The 16713-nt window shown below is 49.6% G+C and overlaps 1 protein-coding gene across 2 annotated transcripts in view; it reads left to right on the plus strand.

Moving 5' to 3' along the window:
- The window catches only part of LOC106572662 (low-density lipoprotein receptor-related protein 1), a 249595-nt gene that overhangs the window by 109011 nt on the left and 123871 nt on the right, over positions 1-16713 (plus strand). For both annotated transcript variants that reach the window (XM_045696299.1, XM_045696300.1), the window contains exons 20-21: positions 1711-1791; positions 2259-2426. In XM_045696299.1, the coding sequence (XP_045552255.1) occupies positions 1711-1791; positions 2259-2426 (249 nt within the window). The remainder of the gene's footprint in view (positions 1-1710; positions 1792-2258; positions 2427-16713) is intronic.

Genomic DNA, 16713 nt, shown 5'->3' on the forward strand with positions numbered 1-16713 from the left:
AGACTCACCCCTCGGCTTCACCGACCAACCCGTGTGCCCCCCAACATTTTTTATTGGGGCTGCCTCTCGTGCTTCCGTTGTTGCTCTGCTCTTGCTGCTTTAATCTCCTCCTTCGGACGGCGATACACCCCGGCCTGCCTCCAGGGTCCTTTCCCGTCCAGGATTTCCTCCCATGTCCATTTGTCCTGACCACGCTGCTTGGTCCTTTGGTGGTGGGAGATTCTGTCACGTCTGTCTGAACGATGGGACCAAAGCGCAGCGTGTGTCGTTCCACATTTTATTATAACTGTGAAACTATGCAAGACATACAAATAAACTAATGAACAAAACAACAGACCGTGACAAAGAGGTGCAACATACACTTACTCAAAATAATCTCCCACAAAGCCTAGTGTGAAAAACAACAACTTAAATATGATCCCCAATTAGAGACAATGATGACCAGCTGCCTCTAATTGGAGATCATCCCCCCCAAAAAACATAGAAATACAAAAACTAGATCCCCACATAGAAATACATAAACTAGACAAAAAACCCAACATAAAAAAAAGAAACTAGAACCAACATAGACATAAATAAACTAGACAAAACCCCCTGTCACGCCCTGACCTACTCTACCATAGAAAAATAAAAGCTTTCTATGGTCAGGACGTGACACTGACGTCACCTGCCACCTGAACACAGTGAATCTCCAGCTCCAAGGGAAAGCTAGAACTCCTGGCAAAATGCTGCGCATGGTCACAACATTTCAAAATAAAATCACCACACAGTTTTCATACCCGACAGACAGTTTGTTCATTTCCCAAAACTCAGAGCGGTCACCACATCCACCCCAGACATACAGCAACATTTTAAATATGATGCATTTTAGTGTTGGAAAAGTTGATGTTGGAGTTGGAGTCAAGATTCAAGGATATCATGGAGTACAAGGAGTTTTTCAACTTAATTAAGAACCCCTTTCATGTACCAGTGTCATCTCTGACGCCAGTCATCAGAGCCTTCTGTCCTGACTGTTCTCGCATAGAGAATGAGATAGCGGAGCTGCAGGCACATGACACATTGCAAGGTGAACTAAGATCAGGTGTTACCCATTTCTGGAGCCTTGTGTCAGACACTGTATCCACTTCTGAAGCAGTGTGTGCAGAAGGTGACATCATTTTTTGTCACAATTATTCATGTGAAGCAACATTTTCAACAATGAACATTGTGAAGCAAAAACAGAGAAACAGACTGACCAATGCACACCTGGATTGCCTCACAAGGATAGCAACAACAGACTACACATTTAGAATGAATTCAGTCAAGGAGCAGAAGGGACATTTTCACCAATCCAACTACTGAGGCAACCCTTAATATGGGTCGTATACATGTGATGTAGCCTATTTGATGTGTGTATGTATATATTTGTGATGTGCTGTACATCAAATCAATTGCATGTGCTCTATTGCTCTGAATTTGCTCTCAATTGATAATTGATAATATTGGAACCACAAATGATGTATCTGAATGATTGTCTCAACCCAAAGGGGCCCCTTACAAAAAATAGTGAGTAACACTGCTTTAGCCAATCAACAGTTTGGTTAGTTTGAACGTTTGGGGTTTTAGATACTTCCACTACTTAGTTTCAAGTGGGCCAAGAGAGGTCTGTTTGTTGCCCATGATGGTGTTTCTAGGACGCCATTTTGAAAGGTTCCCTCTCTCCTCCCCCAGCCTACCCCACCTGCTTCCCCCTCACCCAGTTCACCTGTGCCAACGGACGTTGCATCAACGTCAACTGGCGCTGTGATAACGGTAAGCATTATTTATTTATATTTTTTATTTAACCATTATTTAACTAGGCATTATATCTCCTTCAAGCATTGTAAGTATTACCATTCCTAAGCATTTATAACCTGTATACGAGTGTATTAAGCATTTATAAGCGTTTATAATGGCTTATTCATGAAAGTTCTTAATAAATGTTACCTGTCTGTGTCTGTGTGTCTCTGCATTAATTTGTGTGTGTGTGTGTGTGCGCCTGCCTTCTCTGTCTCTCTCTCTCTCTCTCTCTCTCTCTCTCTCTCTCTCTCTCTGTCTCTCTCTCTCTCTGTCTCTCTGTCTCTGTCTCTCTCTCTCTCTCTCTCTCTCTCTCTCTCTCCTCTGTCTCTCTGTCTCTCTCTGTCTCTCTCTGTCTCTCTCTGTCTCTCTCTCTCTCTGTCTCTCTGTCTCTCTCTCTCTGTCTCTCTCTCTCTCTCTCTCTCTCTCTCGTGTGTGTTCAGACAACGACTGTGGTGACAACAGTGATGAGGCAGGCTGCAGCCACTCCTGCTCCAGTGTTCAGTTTAAGTGTAACAGCGGCCGCTGCATCCCTGAGTACTGGACCTGTGACGGGGACAACGACTGTGGAGACTACAGCGACGAGACCCACGCCAACTGTACCAACCAGGGTGAGCGCTGATACTGGTACTGCCGCTGCACTGTGCCTGACCCTGGCTTCCAACACCTCAGAGTGGATGTTCGTGATCTGAAAAGAGTATGGACTAGTATTGTTCTTTACTGTACCACCTGTATGGCGCTGATGGAGAGCACCGTACTCTCCTTTATACTATACACGGCAGGACGTTGAGCTCATAGTGAAATTCAAGGGTTTGCATGATTCTCCCAGTCTGCGTTGCAGATGGTATTGCTCTTCATATGAAGGAGGGTATACAGTATATTTGTCCTTTTTTAATATACTAGTGTACTATCACCACATTAAATGCCTGTATCATATGACAGGTTGTGTATATGTCATTCCACAAACTGCTGGAGTTTGGAAAATGAATGTTTGTTAGAATATTGAAAGGCTCAGTGTTCTGCTGGCTATGCATTCTGTAATGTCTGCATGTCTCAGCCTGCCCCATCGCCCCAGGACATCACTTTAAACTAATCCTTAATGTTGCTGCTCTCAGGGATATGTTTATGCTTTGCGGTTAGCTGAGCTTTCAGACAGATCTCAAATAAAACTCTTCAATATGGCTTGCTGAAATCATGCAGAAGCATTGTTTAATATGATAGATGGTCACATCCAACTTCCCTTCATTTTAAATACTATTCCTGAAAGGAAAGTGAAGTCAGCTGAAGTCTAAACAATGGCTGGAGTTGAAAGAGCTGGCCAGGGGTGTTAAAGGCTGGAGTTGAAAGAGATGGCCAGTGGTATTAATGGCTGGAGTTGAAAGAGCTGGCCAGGGGTGTTAAAGGCTGGAGTTGAAAGAGCTGGCCAGGGGTGTTAAAGGCTGGAGTTGAAAGAGCTGGCCAGGGGTGTTAAAGGCTGGAGTTGAAAGAGATGGCCAGGGGTGTTAAAGGCTGGAGTTGAAAGAGATGGCCAGGGGTGTTAAAGGCTGGAGTTGAAAGAGATGGCCAGGGGTGTTAAAGGCTGGAGTTGAAAGAGCTGGCCAGTGGTATTAATGGCTGGAGTTGAAAGAGCTGGCCAGCGGTATTAATGGCTGGAGTTGAAAGAGCTGGCCAGCGGTATTAATGGCTGGAGTTGAAAGAGCTGGCCAGTGGTATTAATGGCTGGAGTTGAAAGAGCTGGCCAGCGGTATTAATGGCTGGAGTTGAAAGAGCTGGCCAGTGGTATTAATGGCTGGAGTTGAAAGAGCTGGCCAGGGGTGTTAATGGCTGGAGTTGAAAGAGCTGGCCAGCGGTATTAATGGCTGGAGTTGAAAGAGCTGGCCAGGGGTGTTAATGGCTGGAGTTGAAAGAGCTGGCCAGCGGTATTAATGGCTGGAGTTGAAAGAGCTGGCCAGCGGTATTAAAGGCTGGAGTTGAAAGAGCTGGCCAGGGGTGTTAAAGGGATAGTTCACTTGTTTGACATTTTAGCCAGAGGTGTTGGGAGGTGTCTCTGGTTAGGCGGTGACGGGCTTGGTAATGACTAACTGGTAATGACTCTGTAATGACTAACCGGTAATGACTCTGTAATGACTAACCGGTAATGACTCTGTAATGACTAACCGGTAATGACTCTGTTATGACTAACCGGTAATGACTCTGTAATGACTAACCGGTAATGACTCTGTAATGACTAACTGGTAATGGCTCTGTAATGACTAACCGGTAATGACTCTGTAATGACTAACTGGTAATGACTCTGTAATGACTAACCGGTGTTGATTATGTAATGACTAACTGGTAATGACTCTGTAATGTCTAACCGGTAATGACTCTATAATGACTAACGGGTAATGGCTTGGTAATGACTAACCGGTAATGATTAGATAATGACTAACAGGTAATGACTAGGTAATGACTATCTGGCAATGACTAGGTAATGACTAACATGTAAGGACTCTGTAATGACTAACTGGTAATGACTAACAGGTAATGACTCGGTAATGAGTAACTGGTAACGGCTCTATAATGACTTTTTTATTTCACCTTTATTTAACCAGGTAAGCTAGTTGAGAAATAGTTCTCATTTACAACTGCGACTTGGCCAAGATAAAGCAAAGCAGTGCAACAGAAACAACAACACAGAGTTACATAGAATAAACAAACGTACAGTCAACACAACAGAAAAAAAATAAAGTCTATATACAGTGTGTGCAAATGGCATGAGGAGGTATGGCAATAAATAGACCATAGTAGCAAAGTAATTACAATTTTGCAGATTAACACTGGTGTCACGGGTATCGTCGGTGAAGGAGGACCAAAATGCAGCAGGACTGTGTTTGTTCATTTTGAACATTTATTAAATCAAAACGAACACAAAAACAACAAACAAGAGAACGAACGATCCACTGACAGTCTGGCAAGGCACAAGGCTAACACAGAACAATTTCCCACAAACACACAGACAAACACACCCAACTAATATAGGACTTCCAATCAAAGGCAACACCACACAGCTGCCTTCAATTGGAAGTCCACCCCAATTAACTCCACATAGAAACACACTTACTAGACTACACATAGAAATACGTAAACATAGACCATAAACCAAAAAACCCAGAAATACTCAATCAAACACCCTTTTACCAAAACACCACCCCGGACCACATAAAACAAATACCCTCTGCCACGTCCTGACCAAACTACAATAACAATTAACCATTATACTGGCAAGGACGTGACAACTGGAGTGATAGATGAGCAGATGATGATGAGCAGATGATGGTGTGTAAGTAGTGATACTGGTGTGCAAAAGAGCAGCAAAGTAAATAAAAACAATATGGGGATGAGGTAGGTAGATTGGGTGGGCAATTTACAGATGGACTATGTACAGCTGCAGCGATCGGTTAGCTGCTCAGATAGCTGATGTTTAAACTTAGTGAGGGAAATGTAAGTCTCCAGCTAAAGCGATTTTTGCAATTCGTTCCAGTCACTGTGTCACGGGTGTCGTAGGGTGTAGACCAAAACGCAGCGGGAAAATGTATACTCATCTTCTTTTTATTAGTGAAGAAGGAAAACACAAACAATGTATACAAAAACAAACGAACTAGACAGTCTCGTCAGGCACGCAGCAAAACAAGAAACAATCTCCCACCATTCCCAAAACAAACACACTCCTAAATATAGGACCTTCAATCAGAGGCAACAATAGACAGCTGCCTCCAATTGAAAGCACAATCCCCATTACCAAAACATAGAAATACAAACGCCTAGACAGAACATAGAAATAAACTAACATAGAACGATAACCCAAAAACCCCGGAATACATAAATCAAATACCCCTCTACATACACAACCACCCCGAACCATATAAACCAAATACCCCCTCTACATGAACACAAACACACCCTGAACCACATAAAACAAATACCCCCTGCCACGTCCTGACCAAGCTATAAGAACAAGTAACCCCTTTACTGGTCAGGACGTGACAGTACCCCCCCCCAAAGGTGCAGATCCCGGATGCACCTGACAACAAAAATACCCAAAAAATAAACCCCTAAACTAAAGGGAGGGAAGGGAGGGGAGGGTGGCTGCCGTCACCGACGGCTCCTGTGCTACACCCCCCCCCAAACCTCCTACAGTGGAGGTGGCTTAGGCTCAGGCCTTAATCCCCTACCTGACCAAACCACCCCCACTGCATACCTCTGCCTGAGGCCAGTCACTGAAGACCCTGGACTGTACTCTGGAAGCTCCGGACCGTAGGATGACTCTGGGAGCTCCGGACCATAGGATGACTCTGGGAGCTCCGGACTGTAGGAGGACTCTGGGAGCTCCGGACCGTAGGATGACTCTGGGAGCTCCGGGCTGTAGGACGACTCTCCTGGTTCCGGACAGTGGGCCGTCTCTCCTGGTTCCGGACAGTGGGCCGTCTCTCTTGGTTCCGGAGAGTGGGCCGTCTCTCTTGGTTCCGGAGAGTGGGCCGTCTCTCTTGGTTCCGGACAGTGGGCCGTCTCTCTTGGTTCCGGACACTCTGGACGAGGCACTGTTGCCGGACACTCTGGACGAGGCACTGTTGTCGGAAGTTCTGGACGAGGCACTGTTGTCGGGAGTTCTGGACGAGGCACTGTTGCTGGACACTCTGGACGAGGTACTGTCGTCGGAAGCTCGGGACTGGGCTGACGCACTGGAAGCCTGATGCGTGGGACTGGTAGTGGAGGTACCAGACTGGGGACACGCACTTCAGGGCTAGTGCGGGGAGCAGGAACAGGACGTACTGGACTGGGCTGATGCACTGGAAGCCTAGTGCGTGGGGCTGGTACTGGAGGTATCAGACTAGGGACACGCACCCCAAGGCTAGTGCGAGGAGCGGGAACAGGACGTACTGGACTGGGCTGACGCACTGGAAGCCTGGTGCGTGGTGCTGATTCTGGATGTGCCAGACTGAAGACACGCACCTCAGGGCTAGTGCGAGGAGCAGGATACACTGGACCGTAGAGGCGCACTGGCAGTCTCGAGCGCAGGACTGGCACCGCCCGTACTGGCTGGGTGCCCAATTCCCCCTGGCAAATGCGGGGCGCTGGCACTGCACACACCGGCCTAAAGATACTTGGCCTCGCCACAGTACGCATTAACCCGAAGCACGGGACCTGTCCAGTCAAAGGTTGCTTAACAAAAGCACGGGGATTTGGCTTGGGGCTTAATCCTCGCCCAGCCAAACTACCCGTGTGCCCCCCCCAAAAAATGTATTGGGGCTGCCTCTCCGGTTTGAACGCCAACCGTGTTCCCCTGTAACATTCCCGGTCCTCTTACGCCTTTCTCCATGGGCCCACTCCGGCTTTAATCTCCTCCCAGGTCCATGACTCCCGACAGTTCATCTGTTGCTGCTCCCTCCTCCGCAGCTTGGTCCGTGGTTGGTGGGAGATTCTGTCACGGTCGTCGTAATAGATGGACCAAGGCGCAGCGAGTACGTGAATGCTGATTTTTATTAATCCAAAACAAACACGAAAAATGATAAACAGATGACAAAACAGTCTTGTAGGCAACACACAGCAAAACAAGAAACAATCTCCCACCATTCCCAAAACAAACACACTCCTAAATATAGGACCTTCAATCAGAGGCAACGATAGACAGCTGCCTCCAATTGAAGGCACAATCCCCATTACCAAAACATAGAAATACAAACGCCTAGACAGAACATAGAAATAAACTAACATAGAACGATAACCCAAAAACCCCAGAATTCATAAATCAAATACCCCTCTACATACACAACTACCCCGACCATATAAACCAAATACCCCCTCTACATGAACACATACACAAACACACCCTGAACCACATAAAACAAATACCCCCTGCCACATCCTGACCAAACTATCAGAACAAATAACCCCTTTACTGGTCAGGACGTGACACACTGGCAGCAGAGAACTGGAAGGAAAGGCGGCCAAAGGAGGTGTTGGCTTTGGGGATGACCCGTGAGATATACCTGCTGGAGCGCGTGCTACGGGTGGGTGTTGTTATTGTGACCAGTGAGCTGAGATAAGGCGGAGCTTTACCTAGCATAGACTTGTAGATGACCTGGAGCCAGTGGGTCTGGCGACGAATATGTAGCGAGGGCCAGCCGACTAGAGCATACAGGTCGCAGTGGTGGGTGGTATAATGCGCTTTGGTAACAAAATGGATGGCACTGTGATAGACTGCATCCAATTTGCTGAGTAGAGTATTGGAAGCTATTTTGTAAATGACATCGCCGAAGTCGAGGATCGGTAGGATAGTCAGTTTTACTAGGGTAAGTTTGGCGGCGTGAGTGAAGGAGGCTTTGTTGCAAAATAGGAAGCCGATTCTAGATTTGATTTTGGATTGGAGATTTACATTTACATTTACATTTAAGTCATTTAGCAGACGCTCTTATCCAGAGCGACTTACAAATTGGTGCATTCACCTTATAATATCCAGTGGAACAACCACTTTACAATAGTGCATCTAAATCTTTTAAAGGGGGGTTAGAAGGATTACTTTATCCTATCCCAGGTATTCCTTAAAGAGGTGGGGTTTCAGGTGTCTCCGGAAGGTGGTGATTGACTCCGCTGTCCTGGCGTCGTGAGGGAGCTTGTTCCACCATTGGGGTGCCAGCAGCGAACAGTTTTGACTGGGCTGAGCGGGAACTGTGCTTCCTCAGAGGTAGGGAGGCGAGCAGGCCAGAGGTGGATGAACGCAGTGCCCTTGTTTGGGTGTAGGGCCTGATCAGAGCCTGAAGGTACGGAGGTGCCGTTCCCCTCACAGCTCCGTAGGCAAGCACCATGGTCTTGTAGCGGATGCGAGCTTCGACTGGAAGCCAGTGGAGAGAGCGGAGGAGCGGGGTGACGTGAGAGAACTTGGGAAGGTTGAACACCAGACGGGCTGTGGCGTTCTGGATGAGTTGTAGGGGTTTAATGGCACAGGCAGGGAGCCCAGCCAACAACGAGTTGCAGTAATCCAGACGGGAGATGACAAGTGCCTGGATTAGGACCTGCGCCGCTTCCTGTGTGAGGCAGGGTCGTACTCTGCGAATGTTGTAGAGCATGAACCTACAGGATCGGGTCACCGCCTTGATGTTAGTGGAGAACGACAGGGTGTTGTCCAGGGTCACGCCGAGGCTCTTAGCACTCTGGGAGGAGGACACAATGGAGTTGTCAACCGTGATGGCGAGATCATGGAACGGGCAGTCCTTCCCCGGGAGGAAGAGCAGCTCCGTCTTGCCGAGGTTCAGCTTGAGGTGGTGATCCGTCATCCACACTGATATGTCTGCCAGACATGCAGAGATGCGATTCGCCACCTGGTTGTCAGAAGGGGGAAATGAGAAGATTAATTGTGTGTCATCTGCATAGCAATGATATGAGAGACCATGTGAGGATATGACAGAGCTAAGTGACTTGGTGTATAGCGAGAATAGGAGTGGGCCTAGAACAGAGCCCTGGGGGACACCAGTGGTGAGAGCACGTGGTGCGGAGACAGATTCTCGCCACGCCACCTGGTAGGAGCGACCTGTCAGGTAGGACGCAATCCAAGCGTGGGCCGCGCCGGAGATGCCCAGCTCGGAGAGGGTGGAGAGGAGGATCTGATGGTTCACGGTATCAAAGGCAGCAGATAGGTCTAGAAGGATGAGAGCAGAGGAGAGAGAGTTAGCTTTAGCAGTGCGGAGAGCCTCCGTGACACAGAGAAGAGCAGTCTCAGTTGAATGCCCAGTCTTGAAACCTGACTGATTAGGATCAAGAAGGTCATTCTGAGAGAGATAGCAAGAGAGCTGGCCAAGGACGGCACGCTCAAGAGTTTTGGAGAGAAAGGAGAGAAGGGATACTGGTCTGTAGTTGTTGACATCGGAGGGATCGAGTGTAGGTTTTTTCAGAAGGGGTGCAACTCTCGCTCTCTTGAAGACGGAAGGGACGTAGCCAGCGGTCAAGGATGAGTTGATGAGCGAGGTGAGGTAGGGGAGAAGGTCTCCGGAAATGGTCTGGAGAAGAGAAGAGGGGATAGGGTCAAGTGGGCAGGTTGTTGGGCGGCCGGCCGTCACAAGACGCGAGATTTCATCTGGAGAGAGAGGGGAGAAAGAGGTCAAAGCACAGGGTAGGGCAGTGTGAGCAGGACCAGCGGTGTCGTTTGACTTAGCAAACGAGGATCGGATGTCGTCAACCTTCTTTTCAAAATGGTTGACGAAGTCATCCGCAGAGAGGGAGGAGGGGGGGGGGAGGGGGAGGAGGATTCAGGAGGGAGGAGAAGGTAGCAAAGAGCTTTCTAGGGTTAGAGGCAGATGCTTGGAGTTTAGAGTGGTAGAAAGTGGCTTTAGCAGCAGAGACAGAATAGGAAAATGTAGAGAGGAGGGAGTGAAAGGATGCCAGGTCCGCAGGGAGGCGAGTTTTCCTCCATTTCCGCTCGGCTGCCCGGAGCCCTGTTCTGTGAGCTCGCAGTGAGTCGTTGAGCCACGGAGCAGGAGGGGCGGACCGAGCCGGCCTGGAGGATAGGGGACAGAGGAAATCAAAGGATGCAGAGAGGTAGGAGAGGAGGGTTGAGGAGGCAGAATCAGGAGATAGGTTGGAGAAGGTTTGAGCAGAGGGAAGAGATGATAGGATGGAAGAGGAGAGAGTAGCGGGAGAGAGAGAGCGAAGGTTGGGACGGCGCAATACCATCCGAGTAGGGGCAGAGTGAGAAGTGTTGGATGAGAGCGAGAGGGAAAAGGATACAAGGTAGTGGTCGGAGACTTGGAGGGGAGTTGCAATGAGATTAGTGGAAGAACAGCATCTAGTAAAGATGAGGTCAAGCGTATTGCCTGCCTTGTGAGTAGGGGGGGAAGGTGAGAGGGTGAGGTCGAAAGAGGAGAGGAGTGGAAAGAAGGAGGCAGAGAGGAATGAGTCAAAGGTAGACGTGGGGAGGTTAAAGTCACCCAGAACTGTGAGAGGTGAGCCATCCTCAGGAACTTATCAAGGCGTCAAGCTCATTGATGAACTCTCCAAGGGAACCTGGAGGGCGATAAATGATAAGGATGTTAAGCTTGAAAGGGCTGGTAACTGTGACAGCATGGAATTCAAATGAGGAGATAGACAGATGGGTCAGGGGAGAAAGAGAGAATGTCCACTTGGGATAGATGAGGATTCCAGTGCCACCACCCCGCTGGCTCGATGCTCTAGGGGTATGCGAGAACACGTAGTCAGACGAGGAGAGAGCAGTAGGAGTAGCAGTGTTATCTGTGGTAATCCATGTTTCCGTCAGCGCCAGGAAGTCTAGGGACTGGAGGGTAGCATAGGCTGAGATGAACTCAGCCTTGTTGGCCGCAGACCGGCAGTTCCAGAGGCTGCCGGAGACCTGGAACTCCACGTGGGTCGTGCGCGCTGGGACCACCAGGTTAGAGTGGCAGCGGCCACGCGGTGTGGAGCGTTTGTATGGCCTGTGCAGAGGGGAGAGAACAGGGATAGACAGACACATAGTAGACAGGCTACAGAAGAGGCTACGCTAATGCAAAGGAGATTGGAATGACAAGTGGACTACACATCTCGAATGTTCAGAAAATTAAGCTTACGTTGCAAAAAACGTATTGACTAAAATGATACAGTACTGCTGGCTGGTGGAGTAGGCTAGCTAGCAGTGGCTGCGTTGTTGACTTTGAACATGTAGCTGGCTAGGTAACCTCGATAGTTTCAGTACTACATCTTGTCATGATACAAAGCAACTTTGTAGCTAGCTAGCTAACATAACACTAATCAAGGCGTTCCTTGTAATGTATTTAGTATCTACAATGCTGCTCGTCGGTAATAGTTGGCTTGGTTAGGAAAAATGGCGTCGCGGGGGACGGAAATAGCTGGCTAGCTAACCTCGATGGCTGGCTAGCTAACCTCGGTAATTACTAGACTACACAATTATCAAGCTATGACAAAGACAACTAAGTAGCTAGCTAGCTAACACTGCACTAGTCAAATCGTTCCGTTGTAAAGTATTAGTATCTACAGCGCTGCTAGTCGGTAACGGTTGGCTAGCTAGCAGTGGGTTAATGATGACTAGGTGTGTTGACTAAGTCCGGCGCCGCGTCGCGGCTGGCTAGCTCACCTCGATAATTCCTCAAACTACACAATTATCTTAGATACAGAGACAGCAAAGACAACTATGTAGCTGGCTAACTAACACTAACACCACACTAATCAAGTCGTTACGTTGTAATGTAATAGTTTCTACAGTGCTGCTAGTCGGTAGAAGTTGGCTAGCTAGCAGTGATGACTAGCTAGCTAGCAGCTAGCAGTGTTGACTACGTTAGGAGGACGAAGATAGCTAGCCTCGATAATTACTCAATTACTCTAAACTACACAATTATCTTTGATGCAAAGACGGCTATGTAGCTAGCTAAGAAGAATTGCTCAGATCAAACAACTCAAGCCGTTGTAATGTAGTGAAGTGTAATATTACCTGTGGAGCGAAGCGTAGTGCGACTGCTCGCTCCAAACCGGAAGTCCAAGATGTTTGATATGAGTCTGGAAGGAGAGTTTACAGTCTAGCCAGACACCTAGGTATTTGTAGTTGTCCACGTATTCTAGGTCAGAACCGTCCAGAGTAGTGATGCTAGTCGGGCGGGCAGGTGTGGGCAGCGAACGGTTGAAAAGCATGCATTTGGTTTTGCTAGCGTTTAAGAGCAGTTGGAGGCCACGGAAGGAGTGTTGTATGGCATTGAAGCTTGTTTGGAGGTTAGTTAGCACAGTGTCCAAAGAAGGGCCAGATGTATACAGAATGGTGTCGTCTGCGTAGAAGTGGATCAGGGAATCACCCGCAGCAAGAGCGACATCGTTGATATATACAGAGAAAACAATCGGCCCGAGAATTGAACCCTGTGGTACCCCCATTGAGACTGCCAGAGGTCCAGACAACAGGCACTCCGATTTTACACACTGAACTCTGTCTGAGAAGTAGTTGGTCATTTGAGAAACCAAGGCTATTGAGTCTGCCAATAAGAATACGGTGATTGACAGAGTGTATCGACTGCCGTGAGAGAGAGTGGACCAAAACGCAGCGGAGTTAGTGTTCATCATATTTAATTAAGCAAGAACACTATACAAAAACAAAACAAGGAAACTGACAGCCAAACAGTCCTGTCAGGTGAAACACAGTGACAGAAACAATTACCCACAAAACCCCAACGGAAAAACATGCAGTTATGTGTGACTCCCAATCAACAACAACGAACTTCAGCTGTGCCTGATTGGGAGCCACACACGGCCCAAAACAAAGAAATACAAAAACATAGAAACAGAACATAGAACGCCCACTCAATGTAACACCCTGGCCTAACCAAAATAAAGAACAAAAAACCCCTCTCTATGGCCAGGGCGTTACAGTACCCCACCCCCAAGGTGCGGACTCCGGCCGCAAAACCTGACACTGAAGGGGAGGGTCCGGGTGGGCCTTCTTACGGTGGCGGCTCAGGTGCGGGACGTGGCCTCTGCCCCACCCTTGGCGTCGCCCTCTTAGGTGGCGCACCTGGCCGCGCCGAAGGTCTGGTGGGCGACCCTGACTTCGCCCGGCTGGCGGGCAACCCTTGTTGTGCCCGGCTGGCGGACGACCCTGGCTGCGCCCGGCTGGCGGGCGGCGATGGCTGCGCCCGGCTGGCGGGTGTCCCTTGCTGCGCCCGGCTGGCGGGCGACCCTTGCTGCGCCCGGCTGGCGGGCGACCCTTGCTGCGCCCGACTGGCGGATGACCCTGGCTGCGCCCGGCTGGTGGGAGGCGATGGCTGCGCCCGGCTGGTGGGCGGCGATCAAATCAAATCAAATTTATTTATATAGCCCTTCGTACATCAGCTGATATCTCAAAGTGCTGTACAGAAACCCAGCCTAAAACCCCAAACAGCAAGCAATGCATGTGAAAGAAGCACGGTGGCTAGGAAAAACTCCCTAGGAAAAACTCCCTAGAAAGGCCAAAAACCTAGGAAGAAACCTAGAGAGGAACCAGGCTATGAGGGGTGGCCAGTCCTCTTCTGGCTGTGCAGGGTGGATATTATAACAGAACATGGTCAAGATGTTAAAATGTTCATAAATGACCAGCATGGTCAAATAATAATAATCATAGTAGTTGTCGAGGGTGCAACAAGCACGTCCGGTGAACAGGTCAGGGTTCCATAGCCGCAGGCAGAACAGTTGAAACTGGAGCAGCAGCAAGGCCAGGTGGCAGATCCGGACAGGCGGGCCACTCTGGCAGAACCGGACAGGCGGGCCACTCTGGCAGATCCGGCACGGCGGGCCACTCTGGCAGATCCGGCACGGCGGGCCACTCTGGCAGATCCGGCACGGCGGGCCACTCTGGCAGATCCGGCACGGCGGGCCACTCTGGCAGCTCCGAACAGGTGGGCCACTCTGGCAGCTCCGAACAGGCGGGCCACTCTGGCAGCTCCGAACAGGCGGGCCACTCTGGCAGCTCCGAACAGGCGGGCCACTCTGGCAGCTCCGAACAGGCGGGCCACTCTGGCAGCTCCGAACAGGCGGGCCACTCTGGCAGCTCCGAACAGGCGGGCCACTCTGGAGGCCTAGTCCTGGGAGGTGGCACCGGACGGACCAGGATTGGGAGACCCACTGGTGGCCTGGTCCTAGGAGGAGGCACAGGCTTAACCAAGATGGGGAAACCCACTGGAGGCCTGGTCCTAGGAGGAGGCACAGGACTGACCAAGATGGGGAAACCCACTGGAGGCCTGGTCCGTGAAGCAGGCACAGGACAGACCAGGATGGGGAGACCCACTGGAGGCCTGGTCCGAGGAGGAGGCACAGGCTTGACCAGGATGGGAAGACATGCAGGAGGCCTGGTTCTAGGCGTAGGCACAGGACGTGCAGGGCTGGGAAGACATGCAGGAGGCCTGTTTCTGGGCGTAGGCACAGGACGTGCAGGGCTGGGAAGACATGCAGGAGGCCTGTTTCTGGGCGCAGGCACAGTCTTCAACAGACGGCCAGCACGCACCTCAGGACGAGTATGGAGAACTGACTCAGGTGACATCAATTCACTGACATGCTCCGTAGGGGGAATGCCGTGCCTTATGCACCAAACCAGCAGGTCTCTCATCTCTCTCTCCTCCAATCTCCCCATCAACTCCTTCACTGTCTCTGCTTTCCACCCTTCGCTCACCTCCAACGTCAACCCGACTGGCTCTGGTTCCGACCTCGGCACCGCCGACTGTACCGTGTGCCCCCCCCAATTTTTTTTTATTGGGGCTGCCTCTCGTGCCTGTTGCGCTCTCTCTCCTCATACCATCGCCTCTCCGCTCTCGCCGCTTCGATCTCCCACTGCGGGAGGCGATACTCCCCAGCCTGAGTCCATGGTCCCTCTCCGTCCAGTATTTGTTCCCACGTCCATGAGTCCATCATGCTGCTCTCCTGGTGCTGCTCCTTCCTCCGCTGCTTGGTCCTTTTGTGGTGGGTAATTCTGTATCGACTGCCGTGAGAGAGAGTGGATCAAAACGCAGCGGAGTTAGTGTTCATCATATATAATTAAGCAAGAACACTATACAAAAACAAAACAAGGAAACTGACAGCCAAACAGTCCTGTCAGGTGAAACACAGTGACAGAAACAATTACCCACAAAACCCCAATGGAAAAACATGCACTTATGTGTGACTCCCAATCAACAACCACGCACTTCAGCTGTGCCTGATTGGGAGCCACACACGGCCCAAAACAAAGAAATACAAAAACATAGAAACAGAACATAGAACGCCCACCCAATGTAACACCCTGGCCTAACCAAAATAAAGAACAAAAAACCCCTCTCTATGGCCAGGGCGTTACACAGAGTTGAAAGCCTTGGCCAGGTCGATGAAGACGGCTGTACAGTACTGTCTTTTATCGATGGCGGTTATGATATTGTTTAGTACCTTGAGCGTGGCTGAGGTGTACCCGTGACCAGCTCGGAAACCGGATTGCACAGAGGAGAAGGTACGGTGGGATTCGAAATGGTCAGTGATCTGTTTATTAACTTGGCTTTCAAAGACTTTAGAAAGGCAGGGCAGGATGGATATAGGTCTGTAACAGTTTGGGTCTAAAGTGTCACCCCCTTTGAAGAGGGGGATGACCGCGGCAGCTTTCCAATCTTTAGGGATCTCGGACGAAATGAGAGGTTGAACAGACTGGTAATAGGGGTTGCAACAATGGCGGCGGATAATTTTAGAAAGAGAGGGTCCAGATTGTCTAGCCCAGCTGATTTGTACAGGTCCAGGTTTTGCAGCTCTTTCAGAACATCTGCGATCTGGATCTGGATTTGGGAGAAGCTGGGGAGGCTCGGGCAAGTAGCTTCGAGGGGTGCGGAGCTGTTGGCCGGGGTTGGTGTAGCCAGGAGGAAAGCATGGCCATCCGTAGAGAAATGCTTATAGAAATGTTCGATTATCATGGATTTATCGGTGGTGACCGTGTCGCCTAGCCTCAGTGCAGTGGGCAGCTGGGAGGAGGTGCTCTTGTTCTCCATGGACTTTACAGTGTCCCAAAACATTTTGGAGTTAGAGCTACAGGATGCAAATTTCTGTTTGAAAAAGCTAGCCTTTGCTTTCCTGACTGACTGTGTGTATTGGTTCCTGACTTCCCTGAACAGTTGCGTATCGCGGGTACTATCGATGCTATTGCAGTCCGCCACAGGATGTTTTTGTGCTGGTCAAGGGCAGTCAGGTCTGGAGTGAACCAAGGGCTATATCTGTTCTTTGTTCTACATTTTTTGAAAGGGGCATGCTTATTTAAGATGGTGAGGAAATTACTTTTAAAGAACGACCAGGCATCCTCGACTGACGGGATGAGGTCAATATCCTTCCAGGATACCTGGGCCAGGTTGATTAGAAAGGCCTGCTCGCAAAAAGTGTTTTAGGGAGCGTTTG

This window comes from Salmo salar, chromosome ssa15 (genome assembly GCF_905237065.1).
Source record: "Salmo salar chromosome ssa15, Ssal_v3.1, whole genome shotgun sequence".
Lineage (NCBI taxonomy): Eukaryota > Metazoa > Chordata > Actinopteri > Salmoniformes > Salmonidae > Salmo > Salmo salar.